General features: G+C 52.9%; 1 protein-coding gene across 2 annotated transcripts in view; it reads right to left on the bottom strand.

The window, feature by feature from the left end:
• Nucleotides 1-26,327, bottom strand: part of Pax7 (paired box 7) — a 93,583-nt gene that overhangs the window by 22,063 nt on the left and 45,193 nt on the right. For both annotated transcript variants that reach the window (XM_020163467.2, XM_074077980.1), the window contains exons 5-7: nt 19,873-20,072; nt 15,004-15,169; nt 13,083-13,285 (exon numbers count right to left, since the gene is read on the bottom strand). In XM_020163467.2, coding sequence (XP_020019056.1) covers nt 13,083-13,285; nt 15,004-15,169; nt 19,873-20,072 — 569 coding nt within the window. The remainder of the gene's footprint in view (nt 1-13,082; nt 13,286-15,003; nt 15,170-19,872; nt 20,073-26,327) is intronic.

Raw genomic sequence — 26,327 nt, forward strand, 5'->3', positions numbered from 1 at the left:
AACTCTGAGACCGCCAGGGAAGAAGCTCAAAGCTTCTCAGAGTCACTTTCTGAGGAAAAGGGGGTCAGTGTGCCAATGCTGGTGGAGGACACCGGGGCCTCAGGCACACTGAGGCTCGGGAGGCCTTCAACGGGGTCAGTAGCTCTACCTGGGTGAAATCCAGTGCTTCAGAGGTGCCAGGCCTTGGAGCCCAGAGTCCTCTTCCCACTGCAGACTTCCGGTGGCTCTGAGGCTGAGACTTTTAAAGGCACCCCGGGGGTCCTTCTGATGCATGAGTTTGGGAACTACTCAGGCTGATCATTAGATCATCTAATCAGATTAGAATGGATGGGCCCTGCCTGTGAAGGGCCCATTCTCCTACAGCGTTGCGAGGCATAATCTAGACTGCGCTTTCACCACCCAGCCCTCAGAATTCCTGAGCAGAATCAGTCTGCTGAGACCCTGCCTCAGCCATCACTCAAACATGCTCCATCCCTCTCCATCCAAGCAGCCCTGAGGGATCTTGGTGGGGGAATCATTAGAGCTCCCTCTTGGCCTTGCATAATCTGATTGGTCCCTCCTGTCCTGCACATTGAACCCCACTTGCCAAGGACAATAGTCAGAGGGCAAAGCCTGACCTCCAGGAGGCCTGATCAGCTGGCCCTGAGGAAAGAATTTCCCTTGGTGAGGGGGGCAGGTACAGACCCTCCCCAGCTGAGCCAGGACATCCCCTTCTCTCTGGAGGCTTCTGGCTCATGTCTGCTTGCTGGCTCTTGCCCAACTGAGGGTTCTTGAAGGCAGGGGCCAGATGAAGACCCCCTGGTGTCCTCAGTGCCCGGGGCTGGGCAGGAATAGATTGCAGAGTCTAACACACACCCCACACTGTGTATCAGGCCCTTATTATGTGCTGGGTTTTGTGCTGGGGACACAGGCCAACAGATAGCAGCCTAGACCTTGCTTTAGAGGGAGAAAGAAGCATCTAGAAAGTTAAGAGTTCAGAGGCCATACTGCTATTCTGGGGGATGTGGGATGGTTGGTGGGGGGGCGGTCAGAAAAAGCTGAGGTCAGAGAGTGGATAGGAAAAGTGAAGAGAGGCAAGGGTGAGAATGGCCTAGGGGAAGATGGGTAAGTGCTTGGGAGGAAGGGGTCCAAACAAATGGATGGAGAGGGGAGGAAGCCCCCTCCATGCCAGGAAGCTTCTCCCTGACCCCTGCCAAGAGTGGGCAGCTTGGCCCCTCATTGCCAGCCCTCGCCTGCTCAGTTGCAGCCATCTCCCCTTCTGGGTCCTTGAGCCACCCACCCCACCCTGTCCCTAGGCCATCCTCCCCATCCTGGGTCTCCAGGGCCACAGATGGAGGTCCAGTAAGTGGAGAGGAGCGGCCCAGCGGCAGCCAGCTAGCTGCTGCTCCCGGATCCCAGGCCGGGCGGCCCGGAATTAAGCAGGCCGCAGAGCCGAGCACGTCCTTATCTCGGGGAGACAGTTGTTGGGAATCACTTTGACTGAGTGGTTTTGTCTCCCCGCATTTTCCACTGTCAGGCGGCCTCGGGCCATGGATCAAAGGCGCGGCTGCCGCGGAGGAGAGGGAGGGGCGGCCTCGCAGTCTGCCCACTCCGCCTCCTGTCCCTTGTCCCCCTGCCCGCTGCCGCTGCCCCCGCTCCACCGGGCCCCAGCCTGGCTCTAGAGCCCACCATCAGTGAGCTGATGAGCATGGGGTGGGGCGGGAGGGATTCTAGGATTGGGAGACATGGCAGGGGGTGGGGAGAGGCTGAAGATGGAGAAAGAAGCGTTCTGGAGAGAACCGAAATGAGAGATTAGGGGAAGAGGATGGGAGGCTGGTGGATATTGGAAGACAGAGGGAAGGGACAGAAGAAGAGGGTCTGAAAGAAGGGGGGAAGGGATGGAGGGCGGGGAAGGGGATCCTGGATCCTGCCTGCAGATGCAGGGAAGGTTAGGTGGGGACCACAAGCTGGTGTCCAGGGGGTGGGGCCGATGGGCTGAGGAAAATAGGGTGGACAGAAGTAGGAGTGCAGGAGAAGATGGAGGAGAAGGGGAATAGGCAGCCAGGGGAGCAAGCAAAAAAGAAATCAGAGGTGCGTTGTCCATCAGCTGAGCCCAGTAGAAAGTTCTGGGCTGGCAGGCAGCACAGGGAGGCAAGAATGGCTGGGCTGGACTGGGGTGGAGCTATCTACTCTCCCAGAAAGTGCTGGCTCTTACTGCCCTTAAAGAAGGGTCAGAGTTGGGGAGTATACACAGGAATGAGGGGCACTCAGGCCTGCCTGTCCAAGGGTCTCCCACCATGCCTGGGGACATGGGCACACACCTGGTATTCTCAGAAGCCCCAGGCAAGCAAGCAGCCTTGTCTTCCCATTACCTCCCTGTCAGCAGAACTCCCTGGGGTGGCCAAACACCTGTTCCCACTGGCGAAGGTGTTGGAGAAATGTTCCCAGCTGGGGAGAGGATGGGAGAGAGAAAGGGCTGAGGCCACAGAGCAGGAGAGGGAGGTGGGAAAAGAGGATGGGAATGAGACAGACAGCTGCAAGGGTGCTGGGGAAGGTGATTCCACACCAGGAGGTCTGGGGCCTGGCCCTGCCTTGACTCAGTGTGACCTTGGGCCCATCTGGTCCCTACCAGAGCTTCAGAGGCCCCCATCTGCAGATAGCTAGCTCACACTGTCCAGGTCTACATGCTCACAGGCATACATATGTGAACATGTTACTTTCCATACTTAGTCTATGGGATGTAAATGGTTATTAGTCCCACACTATAGAGGGTTCCAGGAAGAGAGACTGGGAAGAACCCGACTGAATGACACAGGTAGGAAGTGACAGTGCTGGAGATGGGGACACCTGTGTCCTGACCTCTGTCTTCCTGCCTCTGGAGGGCGCTGGGATTAGCTGAGCTCAGTCACATTTAGGCATTCAAAGGTTTCACCAGTCAGTGTGCCTGTGTACCGGTAAGACTGCTGGCTCTGGGGCCGTGCAGGCTGGCTTCTAGTACAGGCCTTGCCCTTGTCAGCAACTTTTTCTAAACAAATTATTGAACCTGTGCCTCTGAATCCCCATTTTTAAGGCAGGAATAATTCTGGGGTCTCTCCCTAGGGGATGTTATAAAGATTAAATAGTAGGCTTAATCTGGCCTGTGGTGAGTGCTCAAAAATGTTTAGCCATTGTTGGTAGTATTTAATAGCATCTGTCTGGTAATACAGGTACTTTCCATATACTGCTAAAACCTGACAAATGCCTGCGGGGAAGGACAGCTAGCCCACTAAGGGAGGGGAAGCTTCAGGGAAGGAGGCCAAGTCTTAGAGAACAAGTTTAGCTGGGCTGGAGGTGACATTGGGGTGGCAGAGGAGGTATCCCAGGCCAAGGGAGCAGTAGGAGAAGAGACTTGGAGGTAGGGAGAGCTTGGCCCTCTGGAGACCTTCAAAGTCACCCTTGCCTCTCCTACGTGGGGTCCTGCTGGCTTCCTAGATCCAGTCACCTGGCCATATTGGCATCCCTCATGTCTGGGACCCCAGGGACGGGCCTGAGAGGCTCCGAGTCTGCTACAGTATTAATTGCTAATCTCCCTCATTTTCTTTCTCTCTATCTGCTGGGACTGTCTCATCCTGAGCACCCGTGCTAATCAGGAAGAAGGCCAAATCCAGTGCTTGCCACCAAGCTGTTAAGCCCCCAGACTGCTGGGAAGCCCGGCAACCCAACCATGGAGGGCAGGGTGGGGAGGAAGCACAGACAGACGGACATAGGACTGGGAAGGCCTACAGCTGGGGAGACTGTGATTGGCGGGTCTGACAACCCACAGAATCACGTACTCCAAGCAGGAAGGCTCTTTGCTAGCAGCTGGCCTGCCTGTTTCATTGCACAAATGGGGAAACTGAGGCCCAGAGTGGAGAGGCATTGACTAAGATCATATAATGCATCAGAGACAAAGCCCAGGGAAGAAGTCAAATGTGTGATTCTCCAACCAGCGGCCAGGCTTAGTCTGCACTGCACTGGACTTCCCATCCCAGAAAAAAGAAAGAGGAGAAAAAGGGCACGACAGAGAAACCTAGCAAGACCTCAACAGGTGTTCAGGGTGGGGGAAGGAGAGGGGCAAAGTGATCACTTACGAAGGCCTCACTCTACACGAGGCACAGCGCTGGGTCACAAATCAAAGATGCAGGGTGAGGCTCAGAGAGCTCGCATCATTTGCCTGTGCTCACACAGCAAATAACAGAGGAACTAGAATTCAAACCCTGGCCTGCAGAGCACTCCACTGTGTCCACGAGGCATCCGCATTGATGACTGATGTGGTATTTATTATGTTACTGGCTGCCACCCAGGCCGCACCTGCTTCCTATCCCTTTCTTTATTTTCCTCTGAGCAAATCTTCTACCTCTCCTTGGGACCCCTCCTCCAGAGAGCATTCTCTAACCATGCCCCCCGCCCCACCTCCATACCTCCTCTCCTCTTCCTGTCTGAACAGAAATCACCATCAGTTATCCACAATTGATTCTCCAATGGCTCTTTGTGGGGGTAAGTATTGTCTGTCCCAAAATGCACCTTGTCAGAGTAGACAGCCAGGCACCTTTTTTCCCGGAGCCTCCCTGTATGCTGTGAGCACTAGACCAATGAACTTAGATGAAATTCAAGTGCAGACAAAATGATCAGCTACTTTAAACTCCTCTTGGGAACTGACCTTGGCTGTGCTTTGTCAGGCCTGCAGTATCCCTGGGGCTGACCAACAGTTGGTGACCTACAACATGCCAGACACTGAGAGTCACGTGCTGAGGCACACTGGGTCCACACAGGGTGAAGACATGTGGATCTCTGAAGCAGGCGATCTCTCCTTCCCGATATGGGGCACAGGGACAGAGCATAGCTCCTGCCACACTTTCTCAGGGGATGGCATTCAGAGGTGGGGACAGAGGGCCCCTGAGGGTCACCCTCCATGCTGAGCTCCTTTCAGCCCCAGCTACGCAGCACCCTCTAAGAAAGGAGAACAGGCCAGTGGGCTCTCCTCTTTTCCTGGAAGCCAGGCCCTCAATTCCTGGCTGAGCTCATCCAAAGCAAGTTTCTTCCCTCCCCCAGCAGCCTGGAGAGTCCCCATTCTGCGTTAGGCCAGGGACTTCTCTCTGCAGCCCCTTCACCCCTCCACCCAGGAAAAGGGGAGAGAAAGGCAGAGACATAAACACAGCTCTGTTTTCACAAAAGGCTCTGTGCCCTGGCCTCTCCCTGGGGGCTGGAGCCAGGCCTCTGATGGACACCAGCAGGTGGCTGTGTTCCTTGAGCTAAGCCCGCCAGTGGGAAATAGCTCAGCTTTTCCAGTGAGGTGGGCAAGCCCCACAAAGGCACAGTGGCCGTGAGAACGGGAACTTGGCAGGGTCTAGCACTCAGGGCTAGAGGCTTAGGGGTTCCCCAGGCCCCAGGACTAAAGCTTGCCATCAAGGCTGTCATCTGACCCTCCCCAGTCACCAGTTCATCTCTGCCCGCTGTCCTGGCCAGGAGTCAAAGGGAAGGATCTGGGAGCATGAGGACATCTGAGAAGCAGGGTGGGCAGTAGCACGTTCCTCCCAAGTTGCTACCCCATCAGGCAGTGACAGGGGCTGGCAGAGAGGTCTGCGGTATCGCCGGGAACTGGCTTATTACTGGGTACATTGAAAACCTGTTGGAGAAGGTGGACACTAAAAAAATGTCACTTGACTTCAGGTCCTAGAAAACCCAGCTGCAGACTTCTGGCCCTGTCCACAAACTGACCCTTGACCCCCCCACTAGAAACACTGGTCATGATGAGAAATGGGGATGACAGGATGACTCAGGTAGTAGCTTCTCCCTGATCCTGGAAAAAATATGCAAAGGTCATGTCCTCTGAATCAGGCAGTCCCTCCTCCTCCGGCTCCTCCTTCCTCAGGAGCAGGAGGTCACTGCTTTTCCTCAGGCTGGGTTAGTGGAACTTCCCACACTGTATGGGACGGGAAGCAACCCCATCATCTCCCAGCCAAGTGAAGAGGGTAAAGGAGAGAACAGAAGGGAGATGAGGAAGGGGTAGAGGCTGGGCAGAATCGGAGGCTAGGACACAGTTGGGGGAGGGGCAAGGAGCATGCCCATTTATTAAGCATCTATTGTGTGCCACACACATTACTCAAATTTCTCCTTTAGTCCCCACAGCGCCCCTTGAGATGTAGGAATTATCATCCCTGCTTTCAGGTGAGGAAAATGAAGCCCAGGGAGGTTAAGTGAGCTGCCCCAGGGTCACACAGCAATTTCATAAGCCATAGAACCAGAAATCCAACTTGGGGCTTCTTGTTGACAAAGGCCTCACATTTTTCTTTTGCCCCAGGCTTCCTTCCCTCCATGGGGCCTGAGAGAGAGGCCCCCTGAGGAAAGAAAAGCACCAAAGAGACCCTGAGGATACAAAGAGAAGGAAGAGAGGTGAGGGAAGGGCTGGGTGGGGCACAGAGGATCAGATGCTGGTGTTAAAGCCCCCCATGTTCCAACAACCTGCTAAGCTGGAGAAATGAATTCTGATCCCTCCAAAACCCAACCTTGGGAAATGTTCTGGAGAAGGGTCTCCTTTCAGGGGGGCAGGAAATCCTCGGCACTTCCTCCTGATGCCCCGGTAATGCCAGGATGTCCCCGATCTGCTTTGAGGAGTGGAGAGATTAAGAATAATAAAAAAATTGCAATAAAATATGTGTGAAGGAGGGGGTAATTGTGGACAAACGCAGCATTCAAATTCATTTTTCAGCTCTTTTACACACCATTTCAATCTTATTTTCTGCTTGTTAATGAGATCTTGTTGCCTTGGCTAGGCAAAACCTTCCAATATCAGGACGTAATTGCACGTAATTTTCTTCCCTACCAGTGATTTGCATCAGTTTTTAAAAAATTCTGGGCTATTTAACACCCCACAATCCCCCTCCCCATCTTCCTGACTACAAATCTCTCGCTCCCTCCTCCTTCCTCATCCCTGGTCCAGCAAGACTCATTTTAAATGCTTATTATAAACACAATGTCACCAATAAAGTGGCGAGGAACAAAGAGGAAGTGAGAGGAGAAAGAGGCAAAGCAAGTCTCTAGTGCCCACCCTGGCTGGGCAGAGCTCAGTTCCCTAGGGCAAGTGGTTGTCTTGCTCTTGTTCTGCTAAAGGCCAAGGAAGCTCAGATCAAATCCTGCCTCCAACTGCTCAGCAGCTCCGTGGCCTTCGGCAAGTTACTTAACCTCTCTGATGGTGTCTCCCTAAGTGTCATTTGCTGAACGGGCCAAGTGCTTATGTGGGCTGTGGCACCCAGTATTCTGTTGGTGGCATGTCTGTCCTTGCTGGGTTGGGTTCCCTGGGGACCTCAGGTGGTGCTGGAGCACAGCAGTGGGTGTCTGTTACTGAGAAGAGTTTAGGAAACCCCATTCAAACACAGTACAGCAAGGAGATTTGTTCCTAGTAGACTCAGGGAGGCTTGGCATTGGGGTGCAGACTGTGAATGTGGCTCTGACATTAATTGCCCCTGTGACCTTGGGCCTGAGTTTCTTTATATGGACCATCAGAACAACCTCCCAGAGAAGATTCAGCCCAGTGGAGCCAGACTGCTCAAATCCGAGCTCTGTCGCTCCTAGATCTTACCACAGAGCCTGGTGCATAGTTAATAAATATTCATTGGATGGATGGATAGACAGACTGGATGGGTGGATAGATGGATGGATGGATGGGTGGGTAGATGGATGGATGGGTGGAGAGATGGATGGATGGGTGGACAGATGGATGGATGGATGGGTGGACAGATGAATGGATGGATGGTTGGATGGATGCATGGACAGATGGATGGATGCATGGGTGGACAGATGGATGGATGCATGTGTGGATAGATGGATGGAGAGGAAACCCTGGACAAGGTACTTTCCTCATCGGTAAGATGAGGCCAAAAGATAGTTACCCAGACTATACCCTCCCTATGTCTGGCTCAGCCATACTCCACCATTGGTGATCAATGTAATTACTTATTTTTATTTATTTACCTGTGTTTGAATTGTTGGGAATTGAACCTGGGGTTTCGTGCATGCTAAGCAAATGTTCTACCTCTGAGCTACACCCCAGCCCTGCCCTGTCACCATAACTATTAAGTGCACAGGAGAGAAAGGAGGGAAAGAAAGGCTTGGCTCACTGAGATCACGGTAGCGCCATTAGAGGCGCACTTACAGAAGTTTTCATTAGTTCAGTATGGCTGGAAACTGTGGCTATGTATATCCCTTTATAGCTCCTTCATTTTAAGCTCCAGAGAGGGACAAAGAAGATGATGATGGGTGTGGGGCGTGATGAGGAGCACCAGCAGTGATGGTAGTCTCAGAAGTGCGCCCTCTTGGGATGCAGTGGCAGGGACCCTGACTGAGAGTTTGGAGCCCAGCAGGGTGTCTTTGGACAAATTATGGTGAACTGTCCATATCTGTCCATATCTTTGAGGCCCTGTCCAGGCCTCAGCTTCCACTTCCAACTCTGACACATCTAAAAAGTGTTGGGGAGGAGGAGGCTTTAGCCACAGCCTCCGAGGAGCCCCTGCCTGTGGCCTCCAGTCCTCAGGACTCTCGAAATGGCAGAATCGTATCTCCGAGGCTTTGCTTGGGCTCTAGATGAAGAAAAGCTACAGCTCCAAGGGACTTTCTGACATCTGCTGCCCCCATCAGCCTTGGGCCTCTGCAAGAGAGGGCTGTGTTCCACATTGAACTGGACACCTGAGGACAAGGGCCCAGTCTCTGCCATCTGACTGGGATCCCTCCGGCAGGCCTGGTGTTCTCTTTCCTGTCTCTGTGTGTCCTGCTTGCCATTCCTAGACAGGGCCACTGTGAAGCCATCCATTGGTCAGCATTGAAGGACTCAAAGGATTCATGTTGCAAAGGCATCTTTTTCTCAAACTACTCTGAGTTGTTTATTTTTTAGTGGTACCGAAGTCTGAACTCAGGGCTTCAAGCTTGTGAGGCAGGAGAATGGTAGCCCTATTTTTTGGATAAGGTTTTACATTTTTGACCAGAACCTGCCTGGGACATGATCCTCCTATCAATGCCTTCTCATAGCTGGGATTACAGGTGTGAACCACCATGGCTGTCTTGTTTGTGGAGATGGGATGTCACTAACTTTTTGCCCAGGCTGTCCTCAAACTGTCATCCTCCCGATCTCTGGGGCAGCTGGGATTACAGGAATGCACCACCATGTCCAGTCTTCTAAGTTGATTTTTAAGAGTCATTTTTTTTTCCAAGTAACTGACCCTCAGCCTGGAGCACAGGGAGGGGAAGAGAGGCTCCAGATGAGTTGTCAGAATGAAGTCCCATGGGCAGGGCTCCTTTTCTCTACACCTTTTCAGAAGGATCTGGGGCACAAACCCAGAGACATCCTGGGCCAAGTACTTAGTACCTAATCCTATAAAGATGGGGTTTGAGGCAGGGACTATGAGGGAGCCAAGCATCAATGCCACCTAATGCTTGGGGAAGGTGTCTGTCCACCTGACTCAGATCTGCCCCTGCCCCCTAACCCAAGGTCCTCACCCTCAGTTTTCCTATACATCGCTAGGTTTTGTGAGCCCTTCCCTCCACCTAGCTGAGCAGGCTGGGGGATCTCTGAGAGATCTCCTCACAGAATGAGTGGTTAAGATCCCAGGCTCTAGAGCTGTGAGTGCAAATTCTGACTCCCCCTCGCCTTTGGTTAAAATATATCTGAAGTCTGAACAGGGTTTGAGCATCACTCTAGACAGTAGCTGTCCTGGTCACCTGGTCTCTGCATGACCTGATCTTTACTCGGTCAGTGTCATCCTGCTATATTAGCCACTCCACAGGGCAAGATCTTCCTCCCTGTGTTCACCCATTTGTCCCAAGTGCCAGGAACAGTGCCTGGCGCAGAGTTGGCACTCATCAACCTTTGCCCTCTCAGTTACTCCCTTCAGAGTCAGGCACAGGTGCAGAACTGAGAGGAGCAATAGCTCCAGATCTCTGGGGCTCCACAGCACACACTTCCCAGGCTAGGTAGAGATTAGGGACCCAGGGTGACACATGGGAGTGGCATGTCTTCTCTCCAGGGAGCAGCAGGCCACCAGTGTGATGAGCTAGCCTGTGCCCAGCCTGACCAGAGGCTCCAAGAATGGTTTCAAAGGACAAAGCTATCTGGGTGACAAGGCGAGATGTGCAATCCTGAATAACAACAGTGACACTATGGGACCCTCCAGCACAGGAGGCAAGCCCACCCTGCCCTCCTTTGCCCAGGTGAGCTGCTAAGAAGACCCTCCTGGTGGGGAGCCAACATCTTCCCACACAGATCCCTACCTGGGGGAAAACCTAGCCCAATCCCTCCTGAAACCCCAGAGATGGGTGGAGAAGTCACCTCTGCCTGTTCAGACAGGAGGGAATGCTCCCAGAGCAGGGACTTTGAAATGCTGGGCCTTTTGTCCGAGATCAGACCTCTGTTCACCCCTCACATGCCTAGTCAGGATGAGCTGGGAGAACCCGTGTCCACACACTCACTCTGCAGTTGCTCTGAGTACCGCCCCTCCCCCCTGCAGCTGTTCACCTCCTACTCCCCTCTGCCCCTGTCAGACCCTTCATCTGTCTTCACACCTTTGGTGGGAACCTGCCGTCAGGCCCCGGAGGTCCACCCAATCCATCACGCCCTTGTAGCCTCTCAGCCTTAAGGACGGATGGACCCAGCAGACGGGAAGCCTCCCAGGCTCTCCTGCTTTAAGGTTGAGTCTCTCACTGGGCAGAGGGATGAGAGCTCAAGTCAGGAACTTCCAGGCAGAAAACACAACAGTCAGCTCCCAAGGCTTCTGATGGCAAGGGGAGAGGTTCCCCCTGATCTGGCTATTCGCACCAGTTGCTGGTTTCTCCCTCTTCCCTCCCTCCTCACCTGTAACCCCACCCCTGAACCCTACTCCAGAGGCCAGGGACAGCTCATCTGCTAGTCTCTCCTCTGCTGTGTGACAAATGTCCTGCTCTGGGAAAGCAGTGATTAGGGACTCGGCAGCCCTTGACCCTCGGCCCTGCCCAGCCATCCATCTTGAAGTCAGAAGCTGCTCCACATAACCTCAGCGTCCCCTCTCAGCTTTCAGGAGGCCCCTCCAAACTTGATTTGCACCACAGACCCAGGTCTGGATCCCATAATGGGGTATGGACACCTGGGGTGTCTGCAGCATCCTCAACCAGCAGGCTCTAGGACCCCATTGTGTCTGTCTTCTGCTCCAGCTCTGAAAGGTTGGCCTGGCCAGTTAGCCTTTGCACTCATGTGACAGAGGTCATGACCTTGAACCCCAAATTGGCCAGCCCCAGTTAGCTCCACTGGGGAAACACTGTGGTCCACAGGCTGTGTTGCAATACAATACAAATACAAATAAGAAAGTGGAGAGGCCCCATCAGGACCAGCGCCTGATGGGCTGACAAGTTCAGCCAATCAGAGGAATCACCCCTCTGTGTGGACCCCAAGAGGGCATCACCACCAGCAGCTCGGTCTATGGCTGCTGCATTCATTTTCCCAGGGGTGACTCCGTGCCAGCCCTACGCTATGTGAGTAGGTCATCTCATTCAACCCTCAACTTTCCCAGAGGGTGGGGACAAACACTATTCCCATTTCATGGCTGAGAAAATCGAGGCACAGAGAGGGGAAGGACCCTGCTTTAGGTCTTCCACGTAGGTAAACCATAGAGCTAAGCTGCAATTAACCATCAGAACAAGAAAGGATCAGACAAGGAGGAAATCAGCATTTGGGGGACTGTTTTAGACCAGGGCTTCGCATTTTTTCCTGTACAGGTCAGATAGTGTGGTAGGCTTTGCAGGCCCTATGGTGTCTTTGAAACTCTGGTGTTGTTAGCAGCTGGAAAGCAATGGACAAGGGTGTGTGCCAAGAAATCTTTACTGACACAAACAGGTAGCTGGATGGAGTAGCCTATAGGATGGAGTTTCCTGAGCCCTTTTGACATTTCCTCCCCTACAGATAACAGGTTTCCCGTGTTATCTATTCCTCCAGGCAATAGGAGGGCAAGAGAACTATTTACTCAGCCCCTATTTTGTGCCAGGCTCCGTGCTGAGTACTTTTGGTCTGCTAGCATATTGAATGCAGCAAGCACACCGTGCTAGGGGGTTGTCCCTGTTAATGGGGACAACCCGAGGCTCACAGATGTACACTGGCCCCCAGATCACCCTGAGAAACAGAGTGGGGCTTTAACCACCTGACCTTTTCCACTGTACCACAGCTGCTCAGGTCCATTTGCGTCCAGTGGCAAGCAGATCCTTTCAGACATGAGGAAAGGGTTGCTCAGCATGTGGGAGAGGGGATAAAACCAGCCTCAGCTTTGACCCTTCCTCTCCCCACCCCCACCCCCCGCCCCGGGGGTTTTGGGAGCTGTTGTTGCTACAAAAACGAACTTATCAGTTCTTCAAGTTCACTGGGACTTCTAGCATCACCAAAGCCACCAATAATCATCAAAAGCCCAGTATTATCTTCCAAACCTGTTCATCCAGAACCTTCCATGACTTCTAATAATACCATCAGGCACTGAATGACTTAACCAGCAACCAATCACATGCAAGTGACCGAGTTCTCAAGACCCAATCAGAGTGGAGTTCCTAGTCTAGAACCTCATCTGCAGTAGGACAGGGTCCTGCCCCCGACTCATGGGATTCTCCTAGGAAAGGCAGGAGATGGAGAACAGGACAGAACAGGAAGGACTCCTGGTTCTAGAATGAAACCCGAGAGCAGCCAGGCTCTCACAGGAAATGGTGCAAGGCTTCTCCCACCTGACGTTCACGAACTAAGCACTGTGAGATGGATAGGATCAGCTTATTAAGCTCTGGTGGCTTCCAGGCCAAGAGTGAGCAAAAAAATGGAAACCCATTCTCCATCTCTGGGTCTGCAGCTTGAGGAAGTTCAACCCAGGGCCACTAACACAGACACGTTGACAAGTGAAGGCAGGAGCACCCTGTTCCCACTTAAGCCTCTCAAGGTCCTCAACAGCAGTGGCTTCATGGAGACGAGTAAATCCTACGTGGCACCTGTTTTCCCCATGACAGAGCCAACCTAGGGTCACACCCAGAACCCACTGATTAGGTCAGCAAGTGTCTGGCCAGAGGACCCTGGGCAGAGCCAGGAGGCCACCTACCTGAGGAGACAGGCCATTGCTGACTGGGTTCATGTGGTTGGAGGGAGCCCCCGGATTCATGAAGCTGTCGGAGTAGCTGGAGAAGCTGTGACGGGCTCCATACGCAGAGCTGGTGTCGGCAGCTGCAGCAGCCGCAGCCAGTCCACCCTGGTGCATGGTGGACGGTGGAAGGGGCTGTGGCCGGTGCACAGTGCTGCCCCCATCTGTGGAGAGACCCACGAAAGGTCCTGAGCACTCTAGAGGCTTCAGCCTGGCCTCAGATGGTAGGAAAGAACCTCTGGGGGCAGGAGGCAGCCATGTGCCTCCTCCACCGGTCTTGTCCCTGGGAGGGAAAGGACCACCTTTTCAGGTGACTCAGGATGGGACAAGCTGGTCCAGGTCTTGGCTGACACCCAACTGATATCCAGACAACCTTTAGACAACTGCACCTGGGTCTTGCTGCTTGGTGCTAGGCATATAGCAGGTGGTCGATTAATGTTAGCTGGACTGAAAGTCACAGCTCACTGGAAACTCTAATACACCTAGACTTATCCTGTTAGAATTTGTGAGCATCGATCACTTACCAGGTGCTACAAATGCTGTCTAAGGGCATTTTATGGATGGAAAAACTGAGGCTCAGGAAGATGGAGTACTCCTGCAAGACGCGAGGCCAGTGAGTGGTGAGGACTAGGCCCTGAATGACCTAACTTGAGCCATTTCTGTTCCTAGCTACCAGGCTGTTGATCTGCTCTGTCAGGCCCACTCTCCATGGCCTTCCAGGGTTGGGACCCCATCTTCCCTAACATTTGCTTCATTTCTCAATGAGACTCGTGAGTGGGAGTCCCTGACTCTCTCCTTGCCTCCAGAACGCCAATCTTCCTGTCGTTGGAAAGCAAGCCCCATGAGGCAGCTCTCAGAGTGGAACTCCCGGTATGTGCAGAATAAGGCAGGGGCCAGAAGGCTGGGAAGGGAAACCTTCTCCCCTTACATGGTCATATCTTCTGGGATCACTCCCAAGGCCCCTTGGACCTCCCATCCTCTTCCCTCTGCACCCTTGCTAAGGATGCATGGAATCTTATACTTGAAGCCACAGGGGAAACTGAGCCCTGGCCCCAGGGATGCCTCCTTCCCTGAGATGGCAGGGAGAGCCCCAGGGTTGCCAGTACCCTGCCTGACCATCCTTGCTACCACCCTTTTTCTCCCCACCTCCAGGAAGCCCTCCCCCTGGAGGTCTCACATCTGGAACCTCCTGAATGAGACTGGCCTCCCAGACCGGCTTTTCAATTTAGTTCAATTTAGTACTGCACTCCACTCTGTGCAGCCTGGTGGGGGGCGGGAGGAGGAGAGGAGGAACCTGACTCTTTCCCTGAGCAAGAGGCCCTCAAAGGAGGACCTTGACTTTACTCCACCTCTAAAGATGCCTTTTTTTGAGAGAGGTGGAAGAAAATGGGGTCCCAGAAAATAATTTAAGACCCTTTGTAAATTCTTATTTGGCATAGTTTGGAGGCCAATAAAATCTTAAAAAAAAAAAAAAAGTATCCCAATATTCTCCCAACACACACACTTTCCAAAAATCAAAGACTACAGCTATACTTAGTCCCAAAGTCTTGGACTTTGGATGACTGGATCCTTGATGTTCGGTGTGGCCAACAGTTTGGCTGTCACCAGGGAGACTGTCAGAAATGCAGCACCCCTGGCCCCACCCCACCCTGCCATTGCAGTAAGACCCCTAGGAGGTCCTGTGTTCTCTATAGTTTGAAAAATTTGGTTCTAAATTGGTACACAGAAGGTGCCTGCCCCACCTGGGTGCTCTGTGGCCTCTTTCAAGGTCAGGAGCACAGGACAGTATCTTTATCTTAACCGTCTGCCCACAGGAAAGTGGGCAAACAATCATAAGAAAGGAAGGGATGAGTGGGAGCGGGGGGACAGACTGGACACTCACCCTGGGAGATGGTGGTGGTGGGGTAGGTGGAATCCGGCAGCTGGTACGGGGGCAGCGGGGGCATGCCAGTGGGAGGAAAGCCTCCTGGTAGAAGGTGGTTGAATGCAGCCAGCTGGTTGGCTCCTGCTTGCTTACGCCAACGGGCACGGCGGTTACTGAACCATACCTGGGGGGATGAAGAATGGAGAATGGAGAGCCCTGGCCTAGGCCTGGCTTCTGGCCAAGAGCTGAAACACAGCTAGAATCAGCGCCCTCGCCATCAACCTCCCAGCCAGTCAGAATCCTCCTCCATGGAAGGAGATCCCATCCTTGTGCAGCCCAGGACAGTCTGCAGAGTGATTTCCTATGCACGATCCTCTCGGTCCCCACCTTCACCCAGGAGGGGTTCTCATCACTACCTCCATTTTACAGATGGGGAAACTGAGACCCAGAGAAGGTGGACAACTTGGCCACAGGGCAAGGAGTCAAGGCCCACATAAATCTGTTTGACTCTAAATCCAGTGCTCCTCCTACTGCAACAGCTCCAGCCCCAGGGTTGCCAGTACCCTGCCTGACCATCCTTGCTACCACCCACTTTCTCCCCACCTCCTCCAGGAAGCCCTCCCCCAGGAGGTCTCACATCTGGAACCTCCTGAATGAAACTGGCCTCCCGGACCAGCTTTTCAGTTTAGTACTTTGACCTGCCTTGCTTACACAGCCTGAGCCCCATGGAAAGAGGAAACACGCGGGAATTATTAAACATTAGGAAAAATAATACAGCATCCTTAAGTCTCTCCTTCCTCCAAGCTCTGTGCTTGTGTTCTCATGTCTGCATGCACAGGCACCCCTGAGACATGTTCCCCTATCCCCACTCTACAGAAGGGGAAATCCAGAGGTCAAATGGCTTGCCCAAGGCTATAGAGCTAGCTGTGGTGGATCTGAGGTTCAAAGTAAGTCAGTCTGTCTTTCTAGGGCCTGCTCATCCAGGTGTGCAAGTTTCCTGGGACCTGCTGGAGGAGAATGAGGGTGTGGAACGGGCTGCACTGAGGGGGCGTCTCTTCCACCTCTGGGCTTCGCACATGACATTCCTTCTCTCCTGAACAGAAAGACCCTTCCTAGTCCGAGGTCCTCAGTGTTGCATCTGAGATGGTGCAGGTGGGCTCCCTGCCTTCTCCCAGGAGACCTCTTGCGTGGTGCTTCCCCCACGTGAGCCGGCACTCCATTCATCTGCTTCCTGGCTCCTCTCATGCTCTGGGACCCATGGGATCATGAGGCAGGCCTCATTTGGTGCTAATACTCACTAATGTCCCTGTGGAACACTGGGGGCAAGGGAGGGGGGACACTTTGCAGGTGACACTGCCCTGCAATGAAGGAATGAGTGATGAGTGAATGAATGAGTGAATGAAGGAAGGAGTGATGAGTGAATGAATGAGTGAATGAAGGAACAGGAAGGCTGGGAAACTTTTATGTGTCTTTGCTGAAGCTGGGGCCGCAAGGCTCCACTGGAGTCCCTCCCGATGGGGCAAAGATTCCAACCTTCCCCAGCACAGGTCACCTAAGACCCCAAAACCTCAGGGCTACGTCTGCTGCACTTGGGAGGACAGTCACAGCTGGGTGAAGGGTGCTTGTGAGCCCCCAGTGTTGATCTTTTGTGGTCCTTGGTGGCGGGGAGCAGATCAGCTTTCCAAGCTGGTTGAATAAAGCAGCCAAATTAGGAGTGAAACCAACTGGCTCCCAAATAAAATCAAAGCACCAGCTTCTCCCCACCTCCCCAGGGCATCCCTGGTGGCATCCTGGGCTGGGAGGGACCCACCCACCAGGCTGAGCCGCTCTGCACCCTGACAGACATGGGCATCGGCTTTAGGCTCCCAGACTCCTGGCAGAGTTGTGCTTCCCAAAGGGTGGACCTGGGACCTCTGCTCCAGGTGAGAGCTCACATGTCAGGTGGTGAGCAACAAGGATATTATATAACCCAAACCTGGCCCAGCAATGAGACGTGCTCTACCCCATCTCCTCCAGGCTTCTGGGCTTGCGGAAGGGCAGGCCTCATTTGGTGCTAATACTCACTAATGTCCCTGTGGAACACTGGGGGCAAGGGAGGGGGGACACTTTGCAGGTGACACTGCCCTGCAAGAATTTAGCCATGCTTTGCTTTTTCTTTCTATATGATATATGAGTTTTTAATTTCTATGTGATATATATATATATATTTTTTAGCAATTGCTTCCCTTTATGGGAGTGATAGATGCTATGTTGATTTCATTCAATACTATAGCTCATACGGGGAACACAGCAAAAGTCTTGGAGCTGGCGGGAGAATGGTTACGGCTGGGTTCGCTGCTCTAGTTTGTGATGTAGAGCCCCTGTTCCTTCTGTATGGCTCACCTTTTCCTCAGGGTGCTAAACAAAGATGAAAGCATCTTCCCCCTTCCCTTCCCTTCTCTGACCTCCCTTTTCTTTTCCCACGCCTCCTTCCTTCTTTACTTCCCTCCTTCTCATCCCGTATCTTCACAGGGACTTTGCTTTGTGCAGAGCAAGATGCTTTGGAGAGGAGACATGTACAAGGCCCAGCCCTGGTCCTGTGGCCTCTGCCTGGCACAGTACAGACAAACCAAGGAATGGCTGCTTTTCAGTGCAGTGAGCTCAGATAGGCAACACGCAAGGCACCATAAGGAGGCCAGAGGAGAAGCTTCCAACCTCGCCCTTCAGAACACAGAAAGGCTGCCTGGAGGAGAAGACCTGCCCCTGCTACCAACTCTCTCACGTCTTCTTCCTTCCTGGTTCTGTTCCCCAAGGGTGCCTCCACGCCTCCAAGCCCTTCCCTGCTCACAGAGTGTAGCATGATGGTCAAGAGCCTGGGTTCAAAGCTTGCCTCTAACTCCTAGCTCAGATAGGGACAACCCATTATCTCTGTGGGTGTCTGCTAATAACAGAGAAAAAGAGGCCTCTGAAGCAGTGGTGGACCTCAGGTGAGTTAACACAGGCAAGGGGCTAGAAAAGCATAAGCCATCTTTAACTGTTATTCTGCTGAGATGGAAAGGTCTTTCCCACTCTGGGCAACTGCCCATTTCCAGACAGGAAATGGAAGTTCCAACGGGGCAGTGAGAGTCCTGACACCTCACCCAGAATCCCTGGTCAGGGTTGAGCTCTTTGAAACCAGTGGCTAGGTTTTATTATTACATTCTGTGTGCATACAGTGCTGAGGATTGAACCTAGGCCCTTGTACCATTGAGCAGGTACTCTGCCACTGAGCTACACCCCCAACCCCAATCATTCGTTCTCATCTGACTCTCAACATCCAACACTATGAGCAGGACAAGGAGTTGAATATTCACTTAGTCCTGATCATTTTCAAGGAAGATGTAAGTAAGGTTGGGGCCAGGCCACCAGCTGGCTCCAAAGGAGCCATAGTTCTCCTACCAGACACCCTATGTCCTGCCCTTCCCGGGGTTCCGGCTTTCTGCTAGCTGTGTAGGGCATTGCCGGCACTGTGTAACACCCAGCAGGCTTTGGGGAGGCTCTGATCCTGTGGGGAGCAGGGTAGGAAGGAGTCAGAGGGCAGGAACAGGCCACATTCTCTTAATAGATTCTCTACGCCCCTCGGACATAATGTTCACCTGTGTACATTTAGGCTCTCTCCTCTGCTAAGAAAGCTCTCAGGCGATGGAGTGGAGGAGCCCCTGCTCTACCCGGGGTGGGGTGTCTCAGTCCAAGGACAGAGGCCCAGTGTGTGCCTGGGGGAGCCGTGTGGATGACAGGAGTCAGTCAGAACAGGAGTTGGTCTAAGCCTCTCTCTGTAGGTTTATCTAGGCTTGGCCTCCTCCATTCCCAGACCCCCTCCCTCCTTGGACCTTGAGTGACACCTGTTCCCAGGTCCCCTGGGCCAATAAAATCTCTGGCCTGACAGCCAGGAAATTTTACAAGGAGCGGCCAGGCTTCAAGGTGGTGGGAAGCAGCAGGCCGCCAGGGAGAGAATGAGAAAGCTGGGAAGAATGTGCCCAGGACAACAGCTGCAGGGATGGGGGGAGGGGTAGGCTGGGTTGGCTCGGGTGTCACCCTTGCAAGGAGAGGAGAGGCGGGAATGACATGAGCTGGCTGCTGCTGCTGCCCTCCTTCCCTGCCCCTTGGGTCTCCCTCAAAGGCAACCAAGGGCCCCCCAGTCTGAGAGTGGGGGTGGGAGGGCACACTGGTTCCTGGAAGGCTTAAGACCAGTTTGCTTCTAGGACTTTCCCTATTGCTTTCAAATTCCAGGTTCTGAGTCAGCTTCTTCCTTTCTGCATGGAAGGGACTTCAGCTCAGCCAGGCCCAGCCCTGTGCCCCAGGCAGGTCGCTTCTCTGAGCCCCAGTTTCTGCACCTGTGGCTTGGGGGTGGGGTAGTGTCTGTACTGATCCAAGGAGGAAGTCAGAGTTTCCAGCAGGTGAGAGACACCCGAGCACTGTAGCTAATGGCAAGTTGGTGCTGAGGGAGGTCAGCTCCCCTTCGGTGGAAATGCCCCTGGTAGGCAGTTTGGGTAGCCCCTTTACAGTCCTACCTCCCCAGTCTGTGGAGAAGACAGCCCAGGAACAGGCTCTCAAGAGAGCCATGCATCATGACCTGTCCTGCTGTCCCTGCCTCCCCTTTCCAGCAGGCCCTGAGATGTGTCTGCCACGTGTTCTGAGCTGCAGAACAACTGTGCCTCTCAGATTGTGAGGGCTCAGCCCAGGGAGGTGGGACCATTGGCCCTTTCCTCTCCCCAAGCAAGCCTGGAACCCCAGTGGGTTCTTGGCCATCTCATCTTCTCCTTCCCACCTGTTGCATATGGGATGAACAGTAAACTTAGGACCTTGCCCACCCCACCTGCTCAGTCCTATTCTCTGGAATACCAGCCAACACCCCAGGCGTCTCCTCACCTGGACGCGTGCCTCAGTCAGCTTGGTCCTCTGCGCCAACTCCTCGCGTGTGTAGATGTCGGGGTAGTGGGTCCTCTCGAAGGCCTTTTCCAGCTCCTCCAGCTGCTCAGCTGTGAACGTGGTCCGACTGCGACGCTGCTTGCGCTTCAGCGGGAGGTCAGGCTCTGATTCCACGTCTGAGCCCTCGTCCAGTCGGTTCCCTGCAGCCATGCAAGAGAGAAAAAGAGGGCTGAGGCTCAGTGAAATAGGGGATGTGCGGTTTGGTAGGATAACACAGAGTCACACTTGTGCCCACCTTCGAACACTGCACTGAGGACCAGGTTCCTCCCAAGCACAAAGAAGAAGGATGCTCAGCACAGCAATGTTTATCAGAATGAAGGATGGGAAGCAACCTCCATCCCCAGCCCTAGGGGACTGGTTAAACCATTGGTAAAAATCATTCCATCTTTTTTTTTTTTTTTAAAGAAAAGCAATCCCCTTGTAGTTGGGCAGTTAGATTACTTCTGCTGACATGGAAGGATACCAATGATGTAAGACTGGGGATGGTTTCAAAGCAAAACATATTTGTCAAAATTCACATTCTCCAAAAAGGGGATCATGTGTATTAATTAGTCCTCAAGAAACCTGACTTTAAGAAAAAGCCAAGGTACAAGTCAGTGTGTAAATGGCAATTCCATGTTTGGGGAAAGCACACAATGAACATGGAGCCGACAGCTTAGGGCATTTACAAACGCCAACACCAGGCTTTCCTCTGTGTATTTGCTTGTATTTAAGTATTTTTAAATGGTGATCATTAAATGAAGAATGCAATGCATTTTGTGGAACTATTGCAAACAGAAAGAGAAGAAGGAAGGAAGGAAGGAGGGAGGGAGTGAGGAAGAAGAAGGAAGGAGAGAAGGAAGGGAGGGAGGGAGGGAGGAAAAGGGAGGAAGGAAGGAAGGAAGGGAGGGAGGGAGGAAAAGGGAGGAAGGGAGGAAGGGAGGAAGGAAGGAAGGAAGGGAGGAAGGGAGGGAGGAAGGGAGGGAGGAAAAGGGAGGAAGGGAGGGAGGGAGGGAGGGAGGAAAAGGGAGGGAGGGAGGGAGGAAGGGAGGGAGGGAGGAAGGGAGGGAGGAAGGGAGGGAGGGAGGGAGGGAGGAAGGGAGGGAGGAAGGGAGGGAGGGAGGGAGGGAGGAAGGGAGGGAGGAAGGGAGGGAGGGCCATGTGTGCGTACCAGAGCTGGTATCCAGGAAGCTGGACTCCAGGACTGACTCTGCTCTTGGTACTGGGGATGGAACCCAAGACCCCCCCAAACACACACATGCTAGACAAGCACTCTACCACTGAGCCAGGGATAACTCTGATCACAAATGCTCAGGACCCTAGGAAAGCCTCCGTCCCTCCTTGGGCTTCATTTCCTCATTTGCAACCTGAAGGGTTTTGATCATATGACTTGCACAGACAGGCCCTTCCTGGAATGTTCTCAGATCTCTAAGTGACCTCCTAGGCTGGAGGAGGTAGCCTCACCTGGGTGACCTTGGTTGAGGCCATTCCCCCACTTCATCTCCCCACCCCTGATTTCTATCCTAGAGCCTGGGGTTGGGTGAAGGCCTCTTGCTTCCTGTGCAGAAAGCCCAAGACACCGGAGGAGCTGCTTCCTACCTCTGGAAGGGGCAGTCAGGCCAGAAATCTGCTCCTGCCTCAGCTGCAGGCTGAGAGGCTTCAGAGAGGGCTGATCAAGCATTTCAGCTGTAGCTCTTGCCCATCTCTTCCCCAACAGGGCACAATCCAGTAGGGGAATTCTAACAGGGCTCTGAAGTCCTGCAGCACAGGCACTAAGCAGACAGGGAGCAGAAAGGAGAGGGAGGGAAAGTGAAGACTGCCAGCCAGGGACTGGCTCCCTTCCTCTCCTCCTGCTTCCTCTCTTCTCTTTGCCTTCATTTGTCTCTCCCTTTTCTTCTCCATCTTTGGAATTCCTGGAAGCACTTCTAGGGTTTTTTTGGTCATTCATTCATTGTCCAGACCATTTACTGAGCACTTGTGCCTGAAGAGGTCAAGTAAGTGGTAGACAAGGTGGGACCTGACCCCTGTACTCAGAGTACTCAGTCCCTCATCTGAGACAAGCTGGGAGAGCCTCAGAGACTGTGTACATGCTCACCCTACAGACGGGAAAAACTGAATCACCGAAAGGTAGGTTGAAGTGGCCCAAGTCTTTAAGCAGACATCCATACCAGCATTCAGACGCTGCTCCCCTTCCCTTAACCCATCCACCAACAAAGTCTTCCTCTTGGCCTTAGGTGTTGGGACCATGGAGGTCTAGGCCCCTCCCACAAGGAACAACCTCCATCCTTACTCTGAAAACAGTGAAAACAAAACTGACCCATGGAGATGGGAGAAAGGTGTACCTAGCAGAGGAAAGAGCACGCTCAAATGCCAGGGCTGTCTAAGAGCACAGTGGTCGTTTCATCAGTGAGCCGCATCTACCATCGGGAGCCAGGTAAGTGTGGGGGTCATTCACCTAGAAGGTCATCCCTGCCCCACTTCCCTTCCCTCTGTCCTTTTATCTGGTCCTCTGGGAAGTCATTCCTGCATTTTAGTGACCACTGCCAGACTGTGGTCCCCAACTGTAGTGCCGAGCACCCCCATCCAGCGTACTGATGACAAGGGAGACCTCCCTTGTTCCTCGCCCATCGTCCACAAGGGTCAGATACAAGTTTTCCCCTTCCCTTTCCCAGTCCCCTTCCCATCAATGACAGCAGAGCAGGGTAGGCACAGCTGGTATCTGGGACCCCCTCCCCAGTACATCTGGGGCTCAGAGCCAAATGCAACAAATTCCAAGATCCCGTTCCTAAAAAATCTCGCTGCAGAACCTGTCTTCTGATTTCTGATGGGGCTGAGGACAGCAAGCCCTCAGAGGCCTGAGGAGGAGGAAGTGGGTGTGGGCAAGAAGGCAGGGACTGTACCCTTGAGCTCAGACAGGAACTGAGTGGGTTGGGGCCAGGGTTATAGGGAGTAAAAATCCATGGGTAGAGACTATACTCAGAGCTCTGAGGTTAGGGGGAGGAGCCCCTAGTCTGATGGAGAGGCTCAGCCTCCCTGGAGGAACACTTCCGTTAATGGAGTCTCAGTTTAGCTCTAGAACTGCCAGACAGAGCCTCGTGGATGATGGAGATGACCTCCATTCACGTGGCCCAATAGGGTCCTGTTGACCGTGTGTGGTATCAAGAACTTAGAAACTGAGATTTTCAGTTTACTTAATTTTAACTCAAATTTGCAGGACCATACATAGTGGGTAGTTACCACAATGGACAGCACAGTTCTGGATGTTCTTTTCTTTTCTTTTGTGGTACTGGGGTTTGAACTCAGGGCCTACACCCTGAGCCACTCACTCCTCCTGCCCTTTTTTGTGATGGGTTTTTTTTCGAGATAGGTTCTTGTGAACTATTTTGTCTGGGCTGGCTTTGAACCATGATCCTCCTGATTTCTGCCTCCTGAGTAGCTAGGATTACAGGCGTGAGCCACTGGTGCCCGGCTTCTGGATGTTCTTCAACATGGCCTTTCTCCCTTCTTGACAGAGAGGACAGGCCTGGCGCTCAGAGCTCCCAGTGGGCAACAGTCTCTAGGCAGGTCTTAGCACCAGTGCTGGTTTTCATGCTATTTGTCTTTATGGGCTCTTTTATTTACAGGACAGGATACTTATCTCCCACTGACACTCATTTGGCACTAAATTAGGTTCCTTCCTGGCTCTCTGTCCCTCCCACCTCTTACTCAGTTGGGATCTGGGGACCTCTGTGGATCTAGAGAGACGTCAGACAGAAGGCCAGACTGAAGAAGGAGAAGCAGAGCCCTCAGGTTTCTGTTGTTGGAAATGATCTGGAAGCATCCTCTTGGATGGAGGTGTTGCCATAACAACACTCAGGATGCTAAGGAAGACAGCAAGTCTGCCCTGCTTCCCACAGAGATCCGAGAGACCTAAGAGAACAGTACTAAAGTCTGTTTGTGACTTCAGCCACTTGAAAAATTTTCCAGTAATCCCTGGCCAACCCAGAGAACCTTCTCTATAGCCTCATGACAGGTCTGTGAAGCTGGGACTACTGGCTTATTTACAAATAAGGAAAACAAGGCTCAGAGAGGCTCAGACACTTAAAGGAGGGCACACAGTGTATAAGCCCCTGCTTTCTTCATGGAGAGGAGTTAAGGAAGGATCTGACTGGAAGACAGTTTGACAGCTCTGGTCTAGTCCTGCTCTGGGGGGAACCTGAGAACTAGGTCCTGGGCTCTCTCTCTCTTTTTTTTTTTTTTTTGCAGTACTGGGGTTTGAACTTGGGGCCTACACCTTGAGCCACTCCACAAGCACTTTTTGGTGATGGGCTTTTTAGAGATAGTTCATAGTCATGAACTATTTACCCAGGTTGGCTTCGAACCCCAACCCTCCTTTATCTCTGCCTCCTGAGTAGCTAGGATTACAGGTGTGAGCCACTAGCACCCAGCCCTGGGCTCTCTTTTCTATGTGGCCTTGGACAAGTCACTTCCTCTCTCTGGGCTTTAGTTTTCTTATCTGGAGAAACGAGGATTAAAAATATTTGCTTGCGTGCTCCTCTCGTGGCTTTGGGAGTGGAGGGAGACAAAGAGTCTGGGGGTAATTTGACACCACACGCATGAAGATTGTTATTGTTGATAAGGGTGATGATAATGACTTAAGGGGTGAGGGGGAACAGGGCTGAAGCTTCCAGAGAAGGGACACAGAGATCCCTATGGCAGTCCTAATGCTGTTTCTGGTACTCCCACTCTCTTGGGGTGCCCTTCCGCCTCCTGCCCCTAGGAGCCCTTTAGCCTCAGAGTTAAGTTAGTCCATGTGGTTGTGTAGGATTGGCCACAAGAAGGCCCTGTGGCTGGGGCTGGGTCCTCCTGACAGGGAATGGGTCTGGATGAAGCCTGGGAGCCTGAATGGGTAGTGGGGACAGTAGGGTCAAGGGACATGGGAATGCATTTGTAAAGGCACAGCTTTTACATTTGTAAAGGATGCGAGGCACAGCTTCCCAGGCAGCCCTGGCTCCTGTCCTTCTGCCCTCCAACAACCTGAGACACACCACTCCCAAGGGGCAGGGGTTGGTCTGAAGATGAAGGGACAGTCTCTCTCTGGATCCTGTCTCTGCTCTGGGGGATGAGAGGCCCATGCTGAGCAAGTACAAAGCACAGCCCCTCCCTTGGGGCTCCCCAGTCTTGTGTGTGTGTTGGGGGTGGGGGGACAGCATCTGTTTTAGGAAGCTCCCAGTCTGAGGAAGGAGGCATCTCTCCTGTCCTGGGGACTTCCCAGTCCAGTGGGGGAAGCACTGCGATCAGAGGAGCAGTAGAGCTACACAGGCAGCAAACATCCAGACAGCTGTGTGACTTGCAGAAGCCACAGAGCAGTCTGAGGACAGAACGAGGGACAGGAGGATGACAGAGTCACTGCCCTCAGAGAGGGCAGGGCAGGTTCTGCTCCAGGTACAGTGTAGCCCAGGCCCAGTTGACGGTGGTCAGAGGAAGGTTGCAGAGGTTGGCTCTCATCGTACCCCCAGCTTCTGCCTCCTTTGGGGCCCAACTCTACAGCCGCCACCCTGGACACCAGCAGGCCTGGCGACCATCAACAGGACCACGTGCAAACTCACTTGGTCATTCTGTACACATGGTCCCTGTTCAACTCAAGACTTTGTTAAGCAAGGAGCCAGCTGCCTCCCACCTTGGCAGCTTTGATCATAAGCTTCCTATGCATGGCAGAGCCCTGTTCACTCAGCATCCTTGGCCCATCCAGGTGGCTCTCAGCACCATCCTCGGGTGCACAGAGCTCATGCATCAGGAAATGCTGAATGTGCCTGGTGTGGGTCTTTTGGCCTTGAGGGCAGGGAGATCTCTGAGCACAGCCAGGGCAGTACTCAGCATACAGCAGGTGCTCAGTATAGGCTTCCTCAATGATCACAGCCTGACAGAATAATCCCAAGGAAACTTTTGAACTCTCACATCCTACAATAGTCATCACCCTGCACTAAGCCCAGCACTCTACAGTTTGCAACAGTCTCTCCAATTACCTTGGCGAGTAAAAATGTCAAGCAGGCATCATTAGACCCATTTTACAGAGGTTACGTGGAGTCCCAGGGCAGTGAGGTCATGGAGAAAAGCAAGGACCCAGGACCTTCACCCTGGTTTAAGGCGATTTTTTTTTTTTGATGGGACTAGGGTTTGAACTCAGGGTTTCACATTTGCAAACAGGCGCTCTACCACTTGAACCACACCACCAGCCCCTTTTGCTCTGGTTATTTTGGAGATGGGGTCTATTTTCCCAGGCTGGTCTTGAACCTCAATAGTCTCAATCTCAGCCTCCCAAACAGCTAGGATTATAGGCATGAGCACCTGGTGCCCAATTGGTTTGAGACAACTTTGCTATGGCCAGTTCTCTGGATAATGGAAAATCCCATGTCAGATCCCAAAAACCAAGGAGG

The sequence above is a fragment of the Castor canadensis genome, chromosome 7 (genome assembly GCF_047511655.1).
Source record: "Castor canadensis chromosome 7, mCasCan1.hap1v2, whole genome shotgun sequence".
Lineage (NCBI taxonomy): Eukaryota > Metazoa > Chordata > Mammalia > Rodentia > Castoridae > Castor > Castor canadensis.